The following is a 17,295-nucleotide window of genomic DNA, read 5'->3' on the forward strand; positions in this document are numbered from 1 at the left end:
AAGCAAATCAGGGCAGGGTAATTACACAGGCGGGAGAGACATGAGGGCAGGAGTGAGTCTATATGAAATATAAAAGATAGAAGTGAGTTTACTAAAATAAAATAGGAAATGATGACTGAAAACTAAAAACAAGTAAAACATAAGCACAGATTCGGGACATGATAATCACTGGACAGTTCCACCATTAGCTTGTCAGCAATAAACAAGACAGAACATCTATGAATTGTAAGTCGATGCCACGAAATGAGAGGTCGCGTTGCTATTCACCACAATTACTGTTGGAGCATTGCTGTCCAAGATTTCTGTCAAGCACAGAAATGTTACTCACTCTGGACCGCAGCCTCGTCCTCCAAATGGGGGTGATTCTCAAGATTGCATTTAACCCCGTAACGCTGCAAGAAGTGAGGCTCATTTTCCCTGAACAGATAAATCCAGACAAGATTTAGACCATTCAACAAACTCAAAAATCAAGCCAAATGTGGAAGCATGATGAGTCACTTTATGCCATTCTGGTGTAAAAAAAAAAACAAAACAACTCTCTCTGTTTTGTCCTCCCTCAAAAAAAAAACAATCAGAGCTCATTGTGAAGCTGAACAACATGATCCAGAACATTTCGGTGACAGGGTCAGGCTTTTTAGCGTCCAACACAGGTCTTTCAAATTAGAAAGCAACCATGGACACTAAATAAATCAGCAAACGTAGAGCCGTGGGACAGTGAGGAACAGGCTTGCATAAGATCACTAAATAGACCTTCAAAGGGCTGACCGAGCTTAAATGGAGAAAAAGCAAACCACTGATTGAGGTAGTCATTTCGAATAAAGAGAACCAGGCTCATTAAAGACATCCCATTAAAAGGGATTAAACTTGTCTTTGCAGATATGATCTTGGACCTTTAATAGAGACATTATTTAGATTGGATTTTATGCGAGTGGTGAAATTTAAATTTATTGCATGGCAAGTTTCAGGATTTGAACTGACACACCTATTTAAAAACCCTCCACTCAGCAGGTATGACTAATTTGAAATGCGGGAGCCAACATTATCTGCCAGTCAAGGTTCAACATTGGGATTATTCTGCCTGTCACGTTCATCAAAAAACAATTTTTTAACAAAACTAAAACAAACATTTATTTGCAGGATGACTTTTTTTTACCTTTATTTTGATGTATACTGTGCTGTTCATTATATTAGTCTCCCACACATGTTGGATCCTGAAACATCAGCATAAACTATTGTGAGAGAATTCAGTTCGTGCCTTTTAAGAGGAGGCTGCAGGAGTTTTCGCCACTTCACAATATGCATGCTATTTCATTACAGTGTGTAGGGCCAGCCATTTGTTTTCATTGGGTGGCCTCTTTTACCATCTAGTGGTGCTCAGAGAAACTGCAGCTACTAAAAGTAAACTCTATCCATGTCCTCTGTGATGCCTTAATGAAATGGCTCTCTGCTATAGCTAATGCACACATCATTTTTCTAATCGAAACCTTACATCAAACTGGACATCAAAACTCAAACAGCAACATTTTCCCTTCCAAGTAACATTAAGCCCAGTTTCACAGCATCTTCCAGATGACTCCCTCTGAATCCTCTCAGAAAAGATGAAGATGACTATGGGCACAGGATGGTCTTCCTTGAAGCCAGAGGTACTTTCCCGGTCACACACGGTGCTGTCGGGGGCTCCTGTGTCGGTACGACGTTAGCTTGCTGTTAGCAACAGGTTTGCAACATAGCTATCTGCAGACTGCAAACTTTCAACCCAACACACAGTACAATACACAACATTGTGTAGCAGTGTGACAAACTTATTATAAAGTAGCCAAGCTACGAACCGTCTCTGTATATTAATTAAATTACACTTTTCTTTCCTCTGCAGCTGGTCACTAAGAGAGTCAGAGGTCACTCTCGTAAAGTGACAGAGCCTAATATGAGATCACTTGTATCCTGCTGAGCACCTTTTCACTCAAACCCAGCGATTACATAAAATATACAGTATATAGCATTTTATGAATATGCCCTTCGCCAGGGGAGCCCACTGGGTGGCCACCAATTTTATTAGGGTGGCCGTTCACCCCTAGCAGGTTTTAAAGAAGGGAGGCTAGTCACGATAATATTGCTAAACAAGGTTTAGGAGTGTGTTCATGGGAATTTTTGACCATTCTTCTAGAAGCACATTTGTGAGGTCAGGCACAGATGTTGGACAAGAAGTCCTGGCTTGCAGTCTCCGCTCTAATTCATCCCAATGTTGTTCTGTCAGGTTGAGGTCAGGACTATTACACAAATTTGGGATCATGAAATTGTCCAAAATGTCTTGGTATGCTGAGGCATTAACAGTTCCTTTCACTGTAACTAAGGGGCCCCTGAAAAACAACCCCACACCATAATCCCCCCTCCACCAAACTTTACACTTGGCACAATCCAGTCAGGCAAGTACCGTTCTCCTGGCAACCGCCAAACCCAGACTAGTCCATCAGATTGCCAGACAGGGAGGCATGATTCGTCCCTCCAGAGAACACGTCTCCACTGGTCAGGATGCTCTCAGTGGTGCAGTGGTAGAAGCTGGTCAGTATTTTGGGAGATGACGGCCGCTCCTCAGCTTCTTCAGGAGGTGCAGGAGTTTTTGAGTCCTTCTTCACGAGAAAGTCAGATTTTGGTTTCCAGGAGATGTCCTCGCTGATGTGGACTCAAAAAATTTAAAGCTGGAGACACGCTCCACAGCGACCCTATTGATATATATAGGGGAGTGGCAGCTGTTGGACTTCCTGAAGTCCACAACGAGCAATGACTAGTGAATTGGCAGGCAGTCGTGGGTAAAGAGGGACTAGAGGAGGAGGCTTAGAACATAACCTTGCAGTACCTGAGCTAAGGGTCAGGGTAGAGGAGGTGAGGATCCCCAACATAACAAATTTAGGTCTGTTGGTCAGGAAGGTCCAAGGTCCAGTTACAAATGGAGGGTTTAAGTCCGAGGGAGAGGCGTTTGGTGGTTAGCTTGAAGGGGATAATGGTATTAAAGGCAAAGCTGCAATCTGTGAACAGCATCCAGATGTATGTGTTTTTGTATTCCAGGTGAGTCAGGGCAAAGTGCAGGGCAGTGGAAATCGCATCCTCTGTAGACCTTTTGGGATGTCAGGCAAGCTGATGTGGGTCAAGTGTGGGAGGGATAATGTCTTTGCTGTGGGCCAGGACCAGTCTCTCAAAGCGCTTCATATTTAAATACATTTCAATAAGGAGGAAAAACTTAAAGGACTAACCCATAATCACTACAAGATTTAGCTCAGTCAAAATCAGTGATTATTAACTAAATAACACAGAAGTAGGGCTGAACCATGTGCAACAAACCTTCACGGAACCTGCAGTCCACCAACAAGGGCTTGCTCTCTGTCCCCCACACCAGACTGTGGACTTTTGGTGACAGAGCCTTCAGCATCGCAGCCCCCACCCTCTGGAACTCATCCCCTCAGAGATCCGAAATGCTCCCTCTCTGGACACCTTCAAAAAACTCCTAAAAACCCACCTCTTCACAAAGGCATTCAACCCTGAAGGACTTTTATTGTTCTGTCTCTGTAGTTATCTGAAAAGCATCCTTGGGTCCCGTGAAAGGCACTATACAAATATAAGTTGTTGTTATTATTATTATTATTATTATTATTAACAAACAGATTGTGACATAATAAGATACGATTTTAGTGGGAATGGTAAAGTTTGCATTTTATTTTCACTGCAACAACTATAAAAAATGATAATCTGACTTTTGCTCAGGGTCTGTACCAAACAAGCGTGTTCCTTTACATCTGGAGAATTTGATTTGTAGGCCAGGCATTTGTGTAGCACCACAGTGCTTCATTTATAATAGTATGTTGTGACACATTTTACCTTTATCAAAAACTTACAGCTCCTGCAATTTGTATATTGCTCTTAATATTATTTTGATTAATTAATCAGCCCAACACAGAAGTTAGTGTGCTATTTTAGGTGTCCAACACGCAAACTGTGGAAACTTCTTTATTACTCATTTTTTCCTTTTCTTAAAACATCCCTCCTGAGAATGTTTTAAATAAGACATGCTGGAAACTGCCACTCTCTCCCATTTAGGCTACAGGTAACCTATTAATTTCTACTCTGCTTTAAAAAAAAAAAAATCTTGCTAAATTATACATCATCTTAATTTCCTGGGAACAAATGACAAAGGACATTCCTGTGGCTGTTCCATCCGTGGCCTGTGGGTGGCAGCAAAGCGCCGCACACAAAACAGTACATCACAACAGTGCCGCAAAACACAACAGAAGAAGAGGTAAACCTGACGGTTGGGTAGCTCAATGCAGGCAATGGGGTGAGTATCGTGATATTTATCAACCGGTTGATCAAAATTTACCCCAAAAAACATTTGAATTAGCCAACACACAATTGAATTACACAATTGCAAGCGAAGTGTGTCATGTTGTGTAATCCATTGCAGTTTTAGCGGAGCTAATCGTGACAGCTGCTGTCCGCCTACACAAAGCATCATCTCTCATGTCACTGTTAGCCAGTTAGCTCCTAGCTAGCTGTCATCGTCAGTGGTGTTACTGTAGCCTGGTGAGGTAAGGTTATCTAATATGTCATTCTGTTTAAACGGGCTAATGTTAACCTGTGGATGTCAGACGAGAACAAATTATGATAACCATAGGTAGCCTCACTGACGTTAACGTCATTAATGTTACAACAGTTCACCGGGAGCTACCAATAGGTGACATAAATAACTATACTAGCTAATTAAAATGTCATACTTAGGGAGCATAACGTCAGAAGATGTGTTTCTTCAAAAGCAAGAGACCGCTGTTACATCAGCAGCTGGTAACGATGAGATGAATTCAGATAGACTGCCAGTTGAGTCTGTCCTACATTTCACTCAGTTGCATGAGAGACCTATTTTTATATTATTCCCTCTGGGTTCAAAAGACTCCTCGAGCGGTGGCCTCGCTGGTTTTGATGGGAACTAGAGTACAGACATGTTGTCTCAGGCTGTTTGTCCTCAGCCTTGTAGTTTGAAACGGTGTCTTTGTTAGAGAGCAGGGGTAACCATAGGACTAGGACTGCCGTGTTAATAATATATGCGGTGTATTTTTAAATTAGCATAATTCAAGGTAAGTGTCTTTTTTTGCCGGTTGTGGTGCTGCGGTACTTCAGTGAAATGCAGCTGATCAGGTTTTGTTTCTTCATGTTGACTTGAGAGACCACAGGGACAGTCATGCAGTTTTAAACATGAAACTTCTATGGTAAACGTGATATTAGAATATTATGCTGTTTAATGATGAACTCTTACATACAGTATGTGTATCTTTGTACCAAGCAGAGTCAGTATAAAGAAGAAAGCGCACTAACACACCCTCATACTGGGAAGTTTTATTCATATGATCGCCGTGATGTGTGTTGTCTTCCCTTTTTATTGTCACGTTTATTGTCTTTATTCGTGAGAGAAATACAATTCCCCGCCCTCATGGGACAATAAAGTGTCTTTTATTGTATTCTGTTGCTGATGCACTGTGGCAGAGGCACATTGTTAAAACCTCATGGGAGGAGTATTTGTGGAATGATAATAAATCAATCCTTATTTCTTTCTTAAAATAGGGAGGTATTCAAGTTGTACTAGCTGTCGTCGTTCCAAACAGAACATTGTACAGAGGTACACATCTTCACTGCATGTTATTTTTACTATTAAGAACTGTGTTTATTTGTGAATGTATTATATGCATTTTTTTGTGCATATGCATTGTTTATATATTTGCCCAAAGAGCTCTCAGATGACTTCAAGCAAGCGACTCATGTATCTGTCTCAGCTAGAGGGCTAATATGGTGCACCCAAGTCTTTTCTGTGTGATGTCTCCCCCTCCCTTGCTTTTCATGATGTTTCTCACAACCCACCTGTATCCCACGTTTCTTCTCTTCTTTCCTTTTCCCCTCATTAATCCCTCTCCTCCCTTCCTTCTCCAGTCTACCTGACTTGTGCTGACCTTCAGTGGAGACTGGCCCCCGCAGCCATCCATCTTGACAACATGCAAGGATTCTACTCCAAGCTCGACTCCTCCCCCTCCTCGTCCCCGTTGTTGGGGGCGGGCCTCGTGCGAGAAGGTGCCCCCGTACCTCTCAGCCTGGCTGTGGAGACGGAGAAAGCTCAGGCTCTCCTACAGACGTTCAGCTCCGCCTCTCTGCTGGCGTCGGCAGGACTTGGTATGTTCTGTGTGGTGGCGGACCACGCCCTCCAGCTGTCCTTCATCCAGCAACACCTCTGGCTGCGCGCTGCCTTGGACAACGCCACACATGGATTGGTGGGGCTGTGGTCATGGGCTGTTGTTATTGGACTGAGGAAAAAGAGTGATCTCTATGAGGTGCTGCTGGCCGGCCTTCTGGCATCCATCATAGACCTGGACCACTTCTATATGGCTGGATCCCTGTCACTCAAGGTGAGATCTGCACCCTTTCCAAGGGTTGTTCTGCATATTTAATAGAGCCTGACCGATAAATAGATGTGCCAATATTATCAGCCGATACTGGAAAAATTGCTATTGGTGTTTACGACAGCCGATAAATGACAATTAAAAAAGAAACAGACGGAAGTGTGATCTTTCATTCATGTTTTGAGTGGTGGGAGTGCATAGTTTCCCCACCAGAGGGCACTCTGGAACTCCACAAATCCACCACAAAACACAGCAATCAGCTGTACTTTTGTTCGAAGTACTATTTTAATAAAAATTAAATGGGTTATTTTAAAACTGCATTATGTCAAGATATCTTGGTGAGGTCTCGTAACTACACATAGCAAATGTTAGGGATAATCTTTGTTATGTGTTTCTGAAACGAATAAAAAAGGAATATTGGCCGATATATTGGATTCAAAAATCAAATCTCAAATCAAAATCTGTTTTGGTCTTAAAAATCCCATATGGGCCGTGCTCTAATATGTAATAAGTTTAGAAATGTATTGAATATGGCAAATGCAGAGTGTGCAAACAGTCTTTAAAAGTGTGGTACTAATTCACTTTGCATGTGAACTTCTGTGTGGTCAAAGTTGTTTTTCAGAAATGTACGAGGCCAGAAGCACAAATAAAACATGAAAAAGTCCTAACTTTCTGTTCTGTAATGCCCCATAATGTTGTTTGTCTGGCACCAAACATATTGCAATCTGAATATAATAATCAGATTGTTTGTGAAACGATTGAGATCAGGTAATTAAGTGTGACTTTGCCAAATATATTGTTTCCACTGAAAGGAAAGTCCAGTTGGGCTGTCTTAAATTTATATTTATTTATAATTTTCAGCCCATGTCTTCTAGAGATGTCAGCAAACATCATGGCGTCTTACATATTTGGCTCGACTTTTTACATATTGTTTTCCTCCCAAAGGTTCAAAGAGCAACAATAATGTGTTTAGCTCCCCCCCCCCCAATGAGACACAAAACTGATGATGTGGGTACATGATTAATATTCTGAAGAAAAAGCAGCTGTATAAGTAGCAGTCCCTCTTTGATGATGCAGCCTTTAAAAAATCTGGCAGAACTCATTGCTTATCAGTAGTGAGAAGGCTGAACTCCTGCCAGCAATAATATTTGTAGAATGTGGAGTGATATTTATTATTATTATTATTATTATTCTGCTGAAGATCACCTTGCTAAATACGGTAACTCCCTCTCCCCACTTTCCTTCCAGGCTGCCGTCTCGCTCCCTCAGCGTCCTCCTCTCCACTGCTCCTCTCTCATCCCCGTCCTCTGCCTCTCCCTCCGCTTCCTCATGTGGATCGGACGCCTCAAAGACGCCTGGTGCTCCCTGCCGTGGATGCTTTTCATTTCCATGGCGACGCACCACGTCCGGGATGCCGTGCGCCACGGCCTGTGGGTGTGCCCGTTCGGCAACACAGCGCCGCTCCCCTACTGGCTGTACGTCAGCACCACGGCGACGCTCCCTCATCTGTGCTCAGTGCTCATGTATCTGACAGGAACCCGGGATGTGATCTCCACCAAACACGGAGTGGCCATCGATGTTTAGACGTTACTGACTTAGCTACGTCTAACGCAGGTCAGGTTCTTTTGCTGTTTGAACCAACTTTCAGATACTTGAAATTACTTGAGAAAAAAACATTGTGACACTAGAGCAGCATGGCACTGAAAGATGATGCTGAAAGAGGAACTTCAAACAAAGGTCGAGGACACTGTCACTATATGATAATTGAAAAACAAACAAAAAAAAACATTTACACAGTTTCCATGGATGGAGACTAAAATAACGCTTTTCGAAAAAGGAACGTTACTCTATCGGTGCCAATCATGGATTTCTGTGAAGTTTGTTTTCTGCTATTGAAATGTACCAGAATCCGGTTCACTTATCTGAAGAGTGATGCTTATTTCCAAAAACTGTCTAAAGTGTTTAGGGAGTGACCCTTTAAAGCTTTGACATATCATTTTGCAGAGGCTTGCTTGCCTGCTATCTGTTCATCTACCCAAACACTTGTAAAAAGGGACCAGAGACTTTACCTCCACAACTCACAGCCATTTCTTGGCCCCCTGAACTCTTAACAAGTCCACCACCTGAACTATCACCGTCTGTCCTCATCCTAAGAACACTCAAGGAAAAGTCAACCAAAGGTCAACCACAGGCTGTACGACACTAGTATATTGTTTATCAGGGTCACTCTCGGCCTCAGTGCGTCCAGCAGTATATAACCGCCGTTATCCCACTGTGCATTTAAAGTAGCTCATCTGCCATCGTAGTGAAATTTAACGGATTGTATATTTATTGGAGAGTGAGATTTAAATCACTACCACATTCCAATGACAGATCCACTATTAATCACCGCAAAACAAAAATTATCTTTGGCTGTCGACGCCTACAATATCCAGCTGTCACCTCTCTGCCGCTTCATCTCGCTGCTTGGATGAGCCTTACTGTCCAGTCAAGAACTTTTCCTATAGAAGCCAGAGTTTTCAATTACATTTTCAGCATCTTGAACACTGCATTTTTGGATTTAGCTGAAAAAACAAACAACATGATGTTGTTTGGATTAAACCGATGTTAATCCAAAGCACCAGTTGTATTTGTTGTACTTGAAACGGCTCTTGTACTGTGTGCATGAATCAGCCTGTGAAGTGAGAAGTATTCCACTGTTTAGAGATGCCATACAATTCAGATTGTTTGCTAGTTTTCTGGCTTCCTACTATTGTACCAATGCCGGAAAAATGGCTGTGCCGTTTCAAAACAGGACAGTCTACTGGGAGTGTTAACATTTACAGAATTGTCCCAGTGCAGTAGTTGCAGTAAAAGCAAATGGGTGACATGACAGAGGATTTTGGAATTTATCAGTGACGTGTACGGTGTCCCAGTTGACCTCTTTATTTTACACCACACACAAAAACATACGAGAGCTGGAAAGATCAAGGGAATGATTTGTTCAATAGCTCAGTAATATCTTCATAATGCTTGTTGATATTTACCGAAATATAAAAAAACATAATTGCTGCATTAACTAGCTGTATAGTGTTCTTCTGCAGTTTTCTTTGTTATGCTACTGTAATTAAATGACTGATACAGCACAGTCTACAGGCTGAAATTCCCCGGTGGCTTTTCAGCGGTGAAACCACAACTTGCAGAAGGACATGGACTTTTTATTTGAACTAAAATTCTTAATCCATTAAGACACACAACATATAGAGGTAGGAAGGCTGTTTTACATCACACACTGTATTTTTTAAATGATGCATAATGTTTTGTAATAGAGTGGATAGTGGAGTTAATGTTTAGGACCATATTATAGTTATTTGAAAGCAACTGACATGCTTTGAGTAAAAACGGGATAGCGGACCTCGAAATGTTTCTAACAGTCTGCTTTTATATTTTTGATCTGGGACAGAGTTCAGTTGTCAAATATCAGCCACAACAGATATGTTAATATCCATCAGATTATTTTTGTTTTCCTGTGAAGCTGCTAGTGATTAAGGTTGTAGTGATTCTTGTTGTCCACTAGGCTCCTACAGTGAGCTATAGGGATTCACATTGTGTTCATTTGGTACTAAGCAGGTCCTAAAGTCTGTTATAGAACAAAAAGTCCTTTACATGTGACTTTAGTTGTTTGTGTGTGCGTTAGTCTTTGTTTTGCTGCTATTGCATTATCATCTGTGTTTTAATTATTTTGGAAAATATCAACTCTTGAACGGTACAAAGAATGGTTTGAAAACACTCCACCTACTTCACTGAGGCTAAACAATGGCTGCCGTCCCATTTTAGTTACCAGTGTCATTTTTAGTAAAGCATTGTCTTTTACTGCTGCTTATGTTTACAATTTGAACTTCTTTAATGATTAATTATTATGTTGAATTTTTGCACAATTTAAGTTTTTCCTGTTTGAATTTTGTTTTGTATGCTTCTAAGTTTTTATTTCAATAGAAGGTATAAATTGTTAAGAAGATAGTTTTAATGTAGTGTTCTTTTTATCTCAGTAAAATATATCGTGTGTATATATATTCTGTGTTTGTGCATCAGTACATGTTCCATATTTAAGTAAAAAGGTATATAGTATCAAAATGAAGTGAGATTAGACAATAGGCAGAAGAAGAAATGCCGGTAAACATTGCCATCAGCTGTTCAGAATCAGGAGTCTTTCTCAACTTGCTGTTGTGTCCTGACATTAAGAGGGACAGATTGTCAGTAAATGAATCCACTGTAGAAAAGGCAGAGATGCTCATTTCTACACTGACGGCACCCTTGGTATAAACAGACATATTTCGCATATGACATTTAACTCTTTTCAGCAAACAGCTTGTGAATAAACTGAATAAATGTATGTTTAGTAGGGAATATGCTTTTCAGCTTGGCCCCTTGAGATCTGTTGTTCTCCAGAAAAACAATACAGCACTGAGCAGAACATTTATTCTCGTCAGTATTTAAGGTACTTCTGATTTTAGCAACAATTATAAAGTGTGTGAGTAATGTCAGTTTATGAATATAGAGGTTAACACAACAACTTATGAACTAACGGGAGAATATCTATGTTCCCAGGGTCCCAAACTCCTAACCTTAGAACTGGGGAACATAGAAACTGTTATGTTCCCATTATGTGCCATCTGGAAAGCATAGAATTTACCTCATCCTGGCATTACTGCTTTAGCCAATTGACTTTTGTGACTCCTCGCTTACCCACTTGCTCAAACGTTACCCTACACTTTAGTTTGCATTTAATGTGCCATTTGACTGCTGTTAAGCAAAGGTTACACATCCTCACTCATCAGGACTGAAGAGGATGTGGTGCTGCACTTCAGCGGAGTACTTGTATTGGGTCTCTCTCAGAGGCATTGTGCTGAACTGTTACCGCTAATTGGGAATATCCTTAATACATCAGGAGGAAAGCAGTTGGTCTGAGTCAGAGTTGCACAAAGTTACATAAAACCACGCTCCCCTGACTTTAAATGTGCGACCACCAGCACAAGGCTTATGAATGGTTCGAAAAACAGGAAATAATTTATCAGCAAAGATTTCATCTACAAAGACATCTAAGTGGTCCACCTCGCATCAATGACGACCAGCAGAACAATAAAGAATCATACTCCAGTAATTTCGAAAGTTGGACCCTGAAGACGCTAAAGCCTGCATGACAACATGTTTGCCATAATGGAAGTGGAGCCAGAAAACCAAGGCAATTTCCTTCCAGTTGTGCATGTTTAAAGGCCCTTTTTACAAACGCCGGCTTGAGCATTTTGGGATTCACCACACAGTCACAATCAGATCATGGGAACTTTCTAAAAGAGACTGCAACTTTAGGGGAAATGTTTTACATTTATTGAGAATGGGAGCACAAACCATACTAAAAGTGTGAGAAAGAGACTGCTTATTTGTTCAGATTAAGAATAACGTTTTTTTTTTGCACAATATTTGAAATGTTTTGGACAGTTTATCACAAACATTACCACCAACCAACCAAATATGTTTCTCATGTAAACACAGGTGCAGTTTTAGTTTAAGAAGAATGTAAGAGCAGCTTGTGCACCATGAGGTAGAGATTACCAAAATACCCAGAAGCTGCAAAGTGTGATAAAATAGTATTTATTTCACAGACGCATACAAGGAGAGAGGGGAAAAAACAAAACAAAAACAGCTTATGGTGATATCTGTCGTACACATAAAGTACTATGTACATCTGAGAATGGATGCCTGAGTGTAATTTGACTTATAAGAACCAAAACCCAACAGGCTCCATCTGCTATCACATACTGCAGAGGAACATATAAAGACTGAGAATACCACAAGTGAGTCCACAAAAACAGAGAAAACACCACTAGAGTGAAACAGAAACGCGGCAATTGATCATTACATGCTATAAAGGAAACGGATCCTCAAAAACAGGGTGAACAGTCACTAATACTGCACATGGGCCACATAAAATTTGGATGGATTATGGATGCTTATAAAAATTTGACTGAGCAAAGTGTTAAATATTTTTAACAGAGAGAATTTTTATTTTATTTCTGACTTTAATTTTGCTGTTTAGATCGGAAAATATTAACTTTGTGGCTCTGATGTGATGTTAGAGCACACATAGCACGACATCCCATCTACTATTTTACTTTTATTTTATAGCTATGCTGTATCAAACCGCATACAAGTTACAATAACGGAGCAGTTCATTATGTCAATTCAAAGTCACTTTAAGACCTTGAAGGCCTGGAAAAGCATGGGAGGTTTTATGATGATAAAAAAAAAATTAATTCGTTAGTGGCCCATCCATTGCAAGTTAACCATTTTCAAATCCACTTTAAAAGAATGAACAGGTGTCATTTTGAGTCATGTTAACATTTTGCTGCACGTAAATGTTTTTGCTCGCACAAGCTCTAAAAATTCAGATAGTAGCTCACACCTATTTGATCTGATCTATCTACACACTTCTTTCTCTAATTTAAAGAGAGTATAAGATCAGCTGCCAGATATTTGAAAATGAAACAGTTTTACTTATTCTGTAAATGTTGCCACAGGATTTCAAGATCAGGTGTGGGGAGCAAAAAAGACAAATAAAGAAATGAATAAAATTGAACACTAAAGTAAAGCAAGTCGGATGAAGACGCACTCAGTAAACACTTTGTCCATACAGTAATCGTACAGTAACACAGCTTCATATAACTGGGTAGAAAGACACATACGTAATGCTGGGAACGTTCCCCAGACATGGATTGTCCTCGGTCGCTAATACTATTTCTCTGTGGGAATCTCTCTTCAATCACTTTTGGTATTTTACATTGCAATGTCATAAACCTCAAAGGTGATCTGATTTGAGTATTGATTGAATACATGTTGCTCTGATTATATTCCTTGTAAGAAAGATCTTTATCTTCCAATTAAATCTAATGCATGTTTGGTTTAATAGGTTTGAGAATTGACTTGTGTATAATATAATGAGCTGTAAAGCTGCTATTAACTGCTAATTTGTCTATTACAAATGAACACAAACCATGTCTGTGAAACTATCCCAAAGAATATGTTTTTTTCTCTACATATAAACATCACTTATAATAACATACACAAAATGTATTTTTTAAAGTGTGATATACAATAATATACAAAAAAAGCTTCAACTGGATCCATGCATAATAAGTGGAGCTAGCTTGAGAGAACATACAGTTGGGAACTGGGAAAAAAAACAAAACAAAAAAACTTTGACTTAGATGCACCTTGTGTTTCTGATACAAACTACACAGTCAGTCAATCGATTGATAACTACACGGCTTTGGATCAACAAGAATGTAACCACCAGACTAACAGACGGTAAGAAATAAAGAAAGAACTAGAAGAGCCTCTTGTTTCCATCTGTTGCAGACAGTTAGCCAGGACACGTTGTTTGTAGGCGCAGGAGTCAAATGCAAAACTAAACCAGATATGCTGTACTGGAGGTATTTGGAACTTTTCATACGGTTAGCACTGGCCACCCAGAAATCATTCATTTTCCATGAGTCGGCGGGACGTGAGACACGAGTGCAGAGAGTGTCGCTCTTGTCAATCAGTCGTGTCTGTGCTTATCTCACCAACGCTGCCTCTTCTATGGTTGATTTGTGCCAATGCCCCACTGAACTTTACCACAAGCCTCCAAAAATGTCAAATATTGCCACCATACTAAAGCATCAACATGAATTCTAATTTACTGTAGGACAAGCTCAGTAGCGCATACTATTTCTCTGTTTAATGAAGTGCACAGAAATATATGCTGCTAACTGCTGTACACAAACCGTTTACCTCCTGTCCCCATTTTCTGAGGAAGCGGTGATGGTAGCAGTGACTTTCTGCATCCATTGCCATTCCCATATGACCAACAGCAGCGCTGCCAAAATGTCTGCAAGACTTGTTCTTGAGAACAGTTTGCCAAAAGACTTTTAGGTGGGATAATGAATTCTCTAATCACTTTGATGGAAAACAAAGTGCTTAACATTTTGTAGTTGACTAGCTTTATCCTCTAATATAAATACCCCAGCTTGTCATGTGTTTCTTATTGTTAACCTCTTTTTCTGATTTTATCAGTAACCTTTTTTTTCTAATTTAAACAGTTCAGTAATAATGGCTAATGTTAATTTGCTCTTGGGTCCACTTTTGTCTTGTTATTCCTATCGTCTACAGGTACTGTCAGGCTCACCAGAGATGAACCTTGTATACACAGTTAAAAAAAAAAAAAAGTTCATACAGTGGAAACTGCTTATAGTGATCATGGTTACTATGATCAAACACGTATAAGCTAAAGAAGCTTACTATACTGTACATGCTGTTCAAATAATTTGCTTACAGCAATCAAGTAGTCCACTTAGGATGTTCATTTTGGGTCTTTTCCTACATGACAACATGGAAAAATATCTGAATATTTTATGAATATGTTTGTTTCCAAACTGCTACCAGTTTATTGTTAGGCACTGTTAGTCTACAGTTTATTTTCAGGCCTGTTATAAATGTAGAAATGCACTGAAAGGAGCGCCAAGCTGTGGCCTCTCTGCACTGCTGATTTTACTGTAGTTGTAAATAGCACAATTCTCTTTTAGGCTACAGACTAGATGGTGAAGCTGTCCATTTCATTTCTTTATATCCATGTAATAAATATACAAATGTCAGTTAGATGGTAATCTGCACGACAATTTACAATAATCACCAACTTACGGTGACCAAGTTGACACAGACAGACTTGATCACTAAAAGAGTTTTCCACTGTAGTGACTTTGATGGTGTGACAAAGTTGATGAATCTCTTTTCAATTTTTGAAAATCAATTAATTGTTTTAGTCATTTATCAATAATGTTAAAGCTTCTTGAATGGGAGGATTCACTGCTTTTCTCAGTTTTATATCATTGTAAATTAAATATCCTTGGTTTTGTCAGACATAATAAGTAATTTGAAGACGTCAACATAACCTTTTCCCCCCTTCGATTTTCTGACATTTAATAGACAAAAGAATCAACAGATTCATTGATAAAGATCTAGTTGTTAGTTTCAGCAAATATGACACTGTCATATTACACATATAGTTTAAATGCAAAACAAACAGTATGTACATATATACTATCTGTGAGCCACAATGATATTGTCCAATCCTGATTTTAAAGAGTTACTCAACCCTGGAAAATCGTGCTTTTGCTGACCTCTAGCGGCTTTACATCTCACCTTGCTGCTGTGATGTACAGGTGTACTCCAGGACTCCGTGACATCACTGCTGGGTGTGGTTACAGGCGCAACAAAGCACACTTCTGACCACAACTATCAGTGGTGCTGGCTGTGTTTACAGGTGAAACAGTGGTTCCACCTTCAACCTAAGAGGGCAGCATAGCACTGATTTTTCAGCCTGGTGTTAAGTTTCTCTTTTTTAGGAATAAAATTTGATTTGTCATCCACTAAGATAACAGACAAACTAGGCTGGGTTTGACTTTTATCCCTGAATGTATGAATATAATATTCCCTAGCTAACTCAGTATCTTTGTAATGTCATAATGCTGGTGGTTTGTGAAAGGCCAGTATCTTTCTTATCTCTCTGTCTCCCCATGTGTGCCTTTCATCCACACACATTCAGAAACAGTGGGTGGATGGATAGAAAGAGGTATAACAAAAGAAACAAAAGAACACCTGTACTAACAGAACAAGCATAGATAGCATGCAACATAAAATCACTTGTCATAAATGAAATAAAGTCTAGATAACCCAACCTGCCCACCCTGGACCTTATACTCCGTGTCCATCCCTCAGGTCTGGAGCCAGTAGCAGGTTGCATTCTGCCCCACAGCTGAGACCTTAATGCCCGTAGTTGCTGCTTTGGCATCAGATGCACACAGAAAGACTGGCAGAAGTTATGTTTCCTTCACAGCGTTGAGTCGGTCGGTCAGTCGATCGAAAAATGGACGCACATTAACTTGTTACTTCTCACAATGAATTTCAAAAAAATAAAAGAAGGTGAGGACTTCTGGGTGGGAGAAGAGGCAAGCCCCTTCCCACAAAAAGCCTATTTTCTCCTGTTTGGCAGCTGCACGTCCTGTCCTTACTTTGCTTAACAGTTCAAAACTAAAAAAAAAAGAAAGAAAAAAAAAAGCCACTGCTCTCCAAAGAGGTTGTGGAGTCAGTCCACCTGAAGCAGCATTAGTTGTGAGTGAACTCAAATGTCCTGATGCAGTGTCCCTCCTACAGTCCACTGAAGTGAACCTAAAGGACAGAGTGGGGTCTGTTTTCCCTGTTTGCAAGGGTCTGCTGATACATTATGAATAATGCAGTTAAACGTGACCACTGAATATGTCCAGGGAAATCTTGCAAAACGTGCCTTATTTTCAGCCTTTTACATACAGGGTAACTTTTCCCTACCACGTATTGTTCCTTGTATAGGCTTGTCCCTGTTGTCCTGGATCCTCTAGCAGATGCATTCTGGTTATTGTAGTTAAATGCAGACGGTCAGCATTCTACAGTGGTAAAGGCAGAGGCCGACTCTTGGGAGGAGCCCTAGAACGGGCTGACTAGGAGGGGAAGATGAAATCAACCTGAGAAGAGAAGACAAGAGAAAAGACGGAAGAAGAGCAGAGAAGAGAAGAGAATAAAGAAGAGTGAGAGAGAGAAAAAAAGAAGGAAGAGGAAAATCTGGATAAAGTTGATGAATAAAGCAAGAGGAGAGGTTAGAGAAAATAAGAGGGGACATGCAGTTGGGAAGAGTTGAGTGGAGGAAAGCGGAAGAGAAAAGGCAACTTTAGAAAACATGAATAAATCATAATGTAATTAAGCACTGCCTTGAAAGCACATATTTAAATAACAGAGCTGGATGGGAGTTATGCAGGCATAC

General features: G+C 40.1%; 2 protein-coding genes across 5 annotated transcripts in view; one reads left to right on the forward strand and one right to left on the reverse strand.

Moving 5' to 3' along the window:
• The first annotated feature begins 4,250 nt into the window (after positions 1 to 4,250).
• tmem267 (transmembrane protein 267) lies at positions 4,251 to 10,483 on the forward strand. Of its 2 annotated transcripts, none has more exons than XM_038734310.1 (3): positions 4,251 to 4,327; positions 5,968 to 6,437; positions 7,680 to 10,483. In XM_038734310.1, the coding sequence occupies exons 2-3, from the start codon at positions 6,030 to 6,032 to the stop codon at positions 8,013 to 8,015; spliced, it is 744 nt and encodes a 247-aa protein (XP_038590238.1). In that variant the 5' UTR covers positions 4,251 to 4,327; positions 5,968 to 6,029; the 3' UTR covers positions 8,016 to 10,483. The 2 variants fall into 2 exon arrangements, with proteins under 2 accessions (XP_038590238.1, XP_038590239.1); XM_038734311.1 differs by lacking the exon at positions 4,251 to 4,327 and adding an exon at positions 4,440 to 4,577.
• A 1,560-nt stretch (positions 10,484 to 12,043) lies between these two features.
• il11ra (interleukin 11 receptor, alpha) overlaps positions 12,044 to 17,295 on the reverse strand; it is a 48,638-nt gene continuing 43,386 nt past the window's right edge. For 2 of the 3 annotated variants that reach the window (XM_038734307.1, XM_038734309.1), the window contains exon 12: positions 12,044 to 16,999. The gene's annotated coding sequence lies outside the window, so the exon portion shown is untranslated. Of the gene's footprint in view, positions 17,097 to 17,295 lie in introns of all 3 variants that reach the window. The other variant, XM_038734308.1, reaches the window with a different exon arrangement.

The sequence above is a fragment of the Micropterus salmoides genome, unplaced genomic scaffold, assembly GCF_014851395.1.
Source record: "Micropterus salmoides isolate LMB-PRFRI ecotype aquatic unplaced genomic scaffold, ASM1485139v1 Ms_hic_scaffold_20, whole genome shotgun sequence".
Classification (NCBI taxonomy): domain Eukaryota; kingdom Metazoa; phylum Chordata; class Actinopteri; order Centrarchiformes; family Centrarchidae; genus Micropterus; species Micropterus salmoides.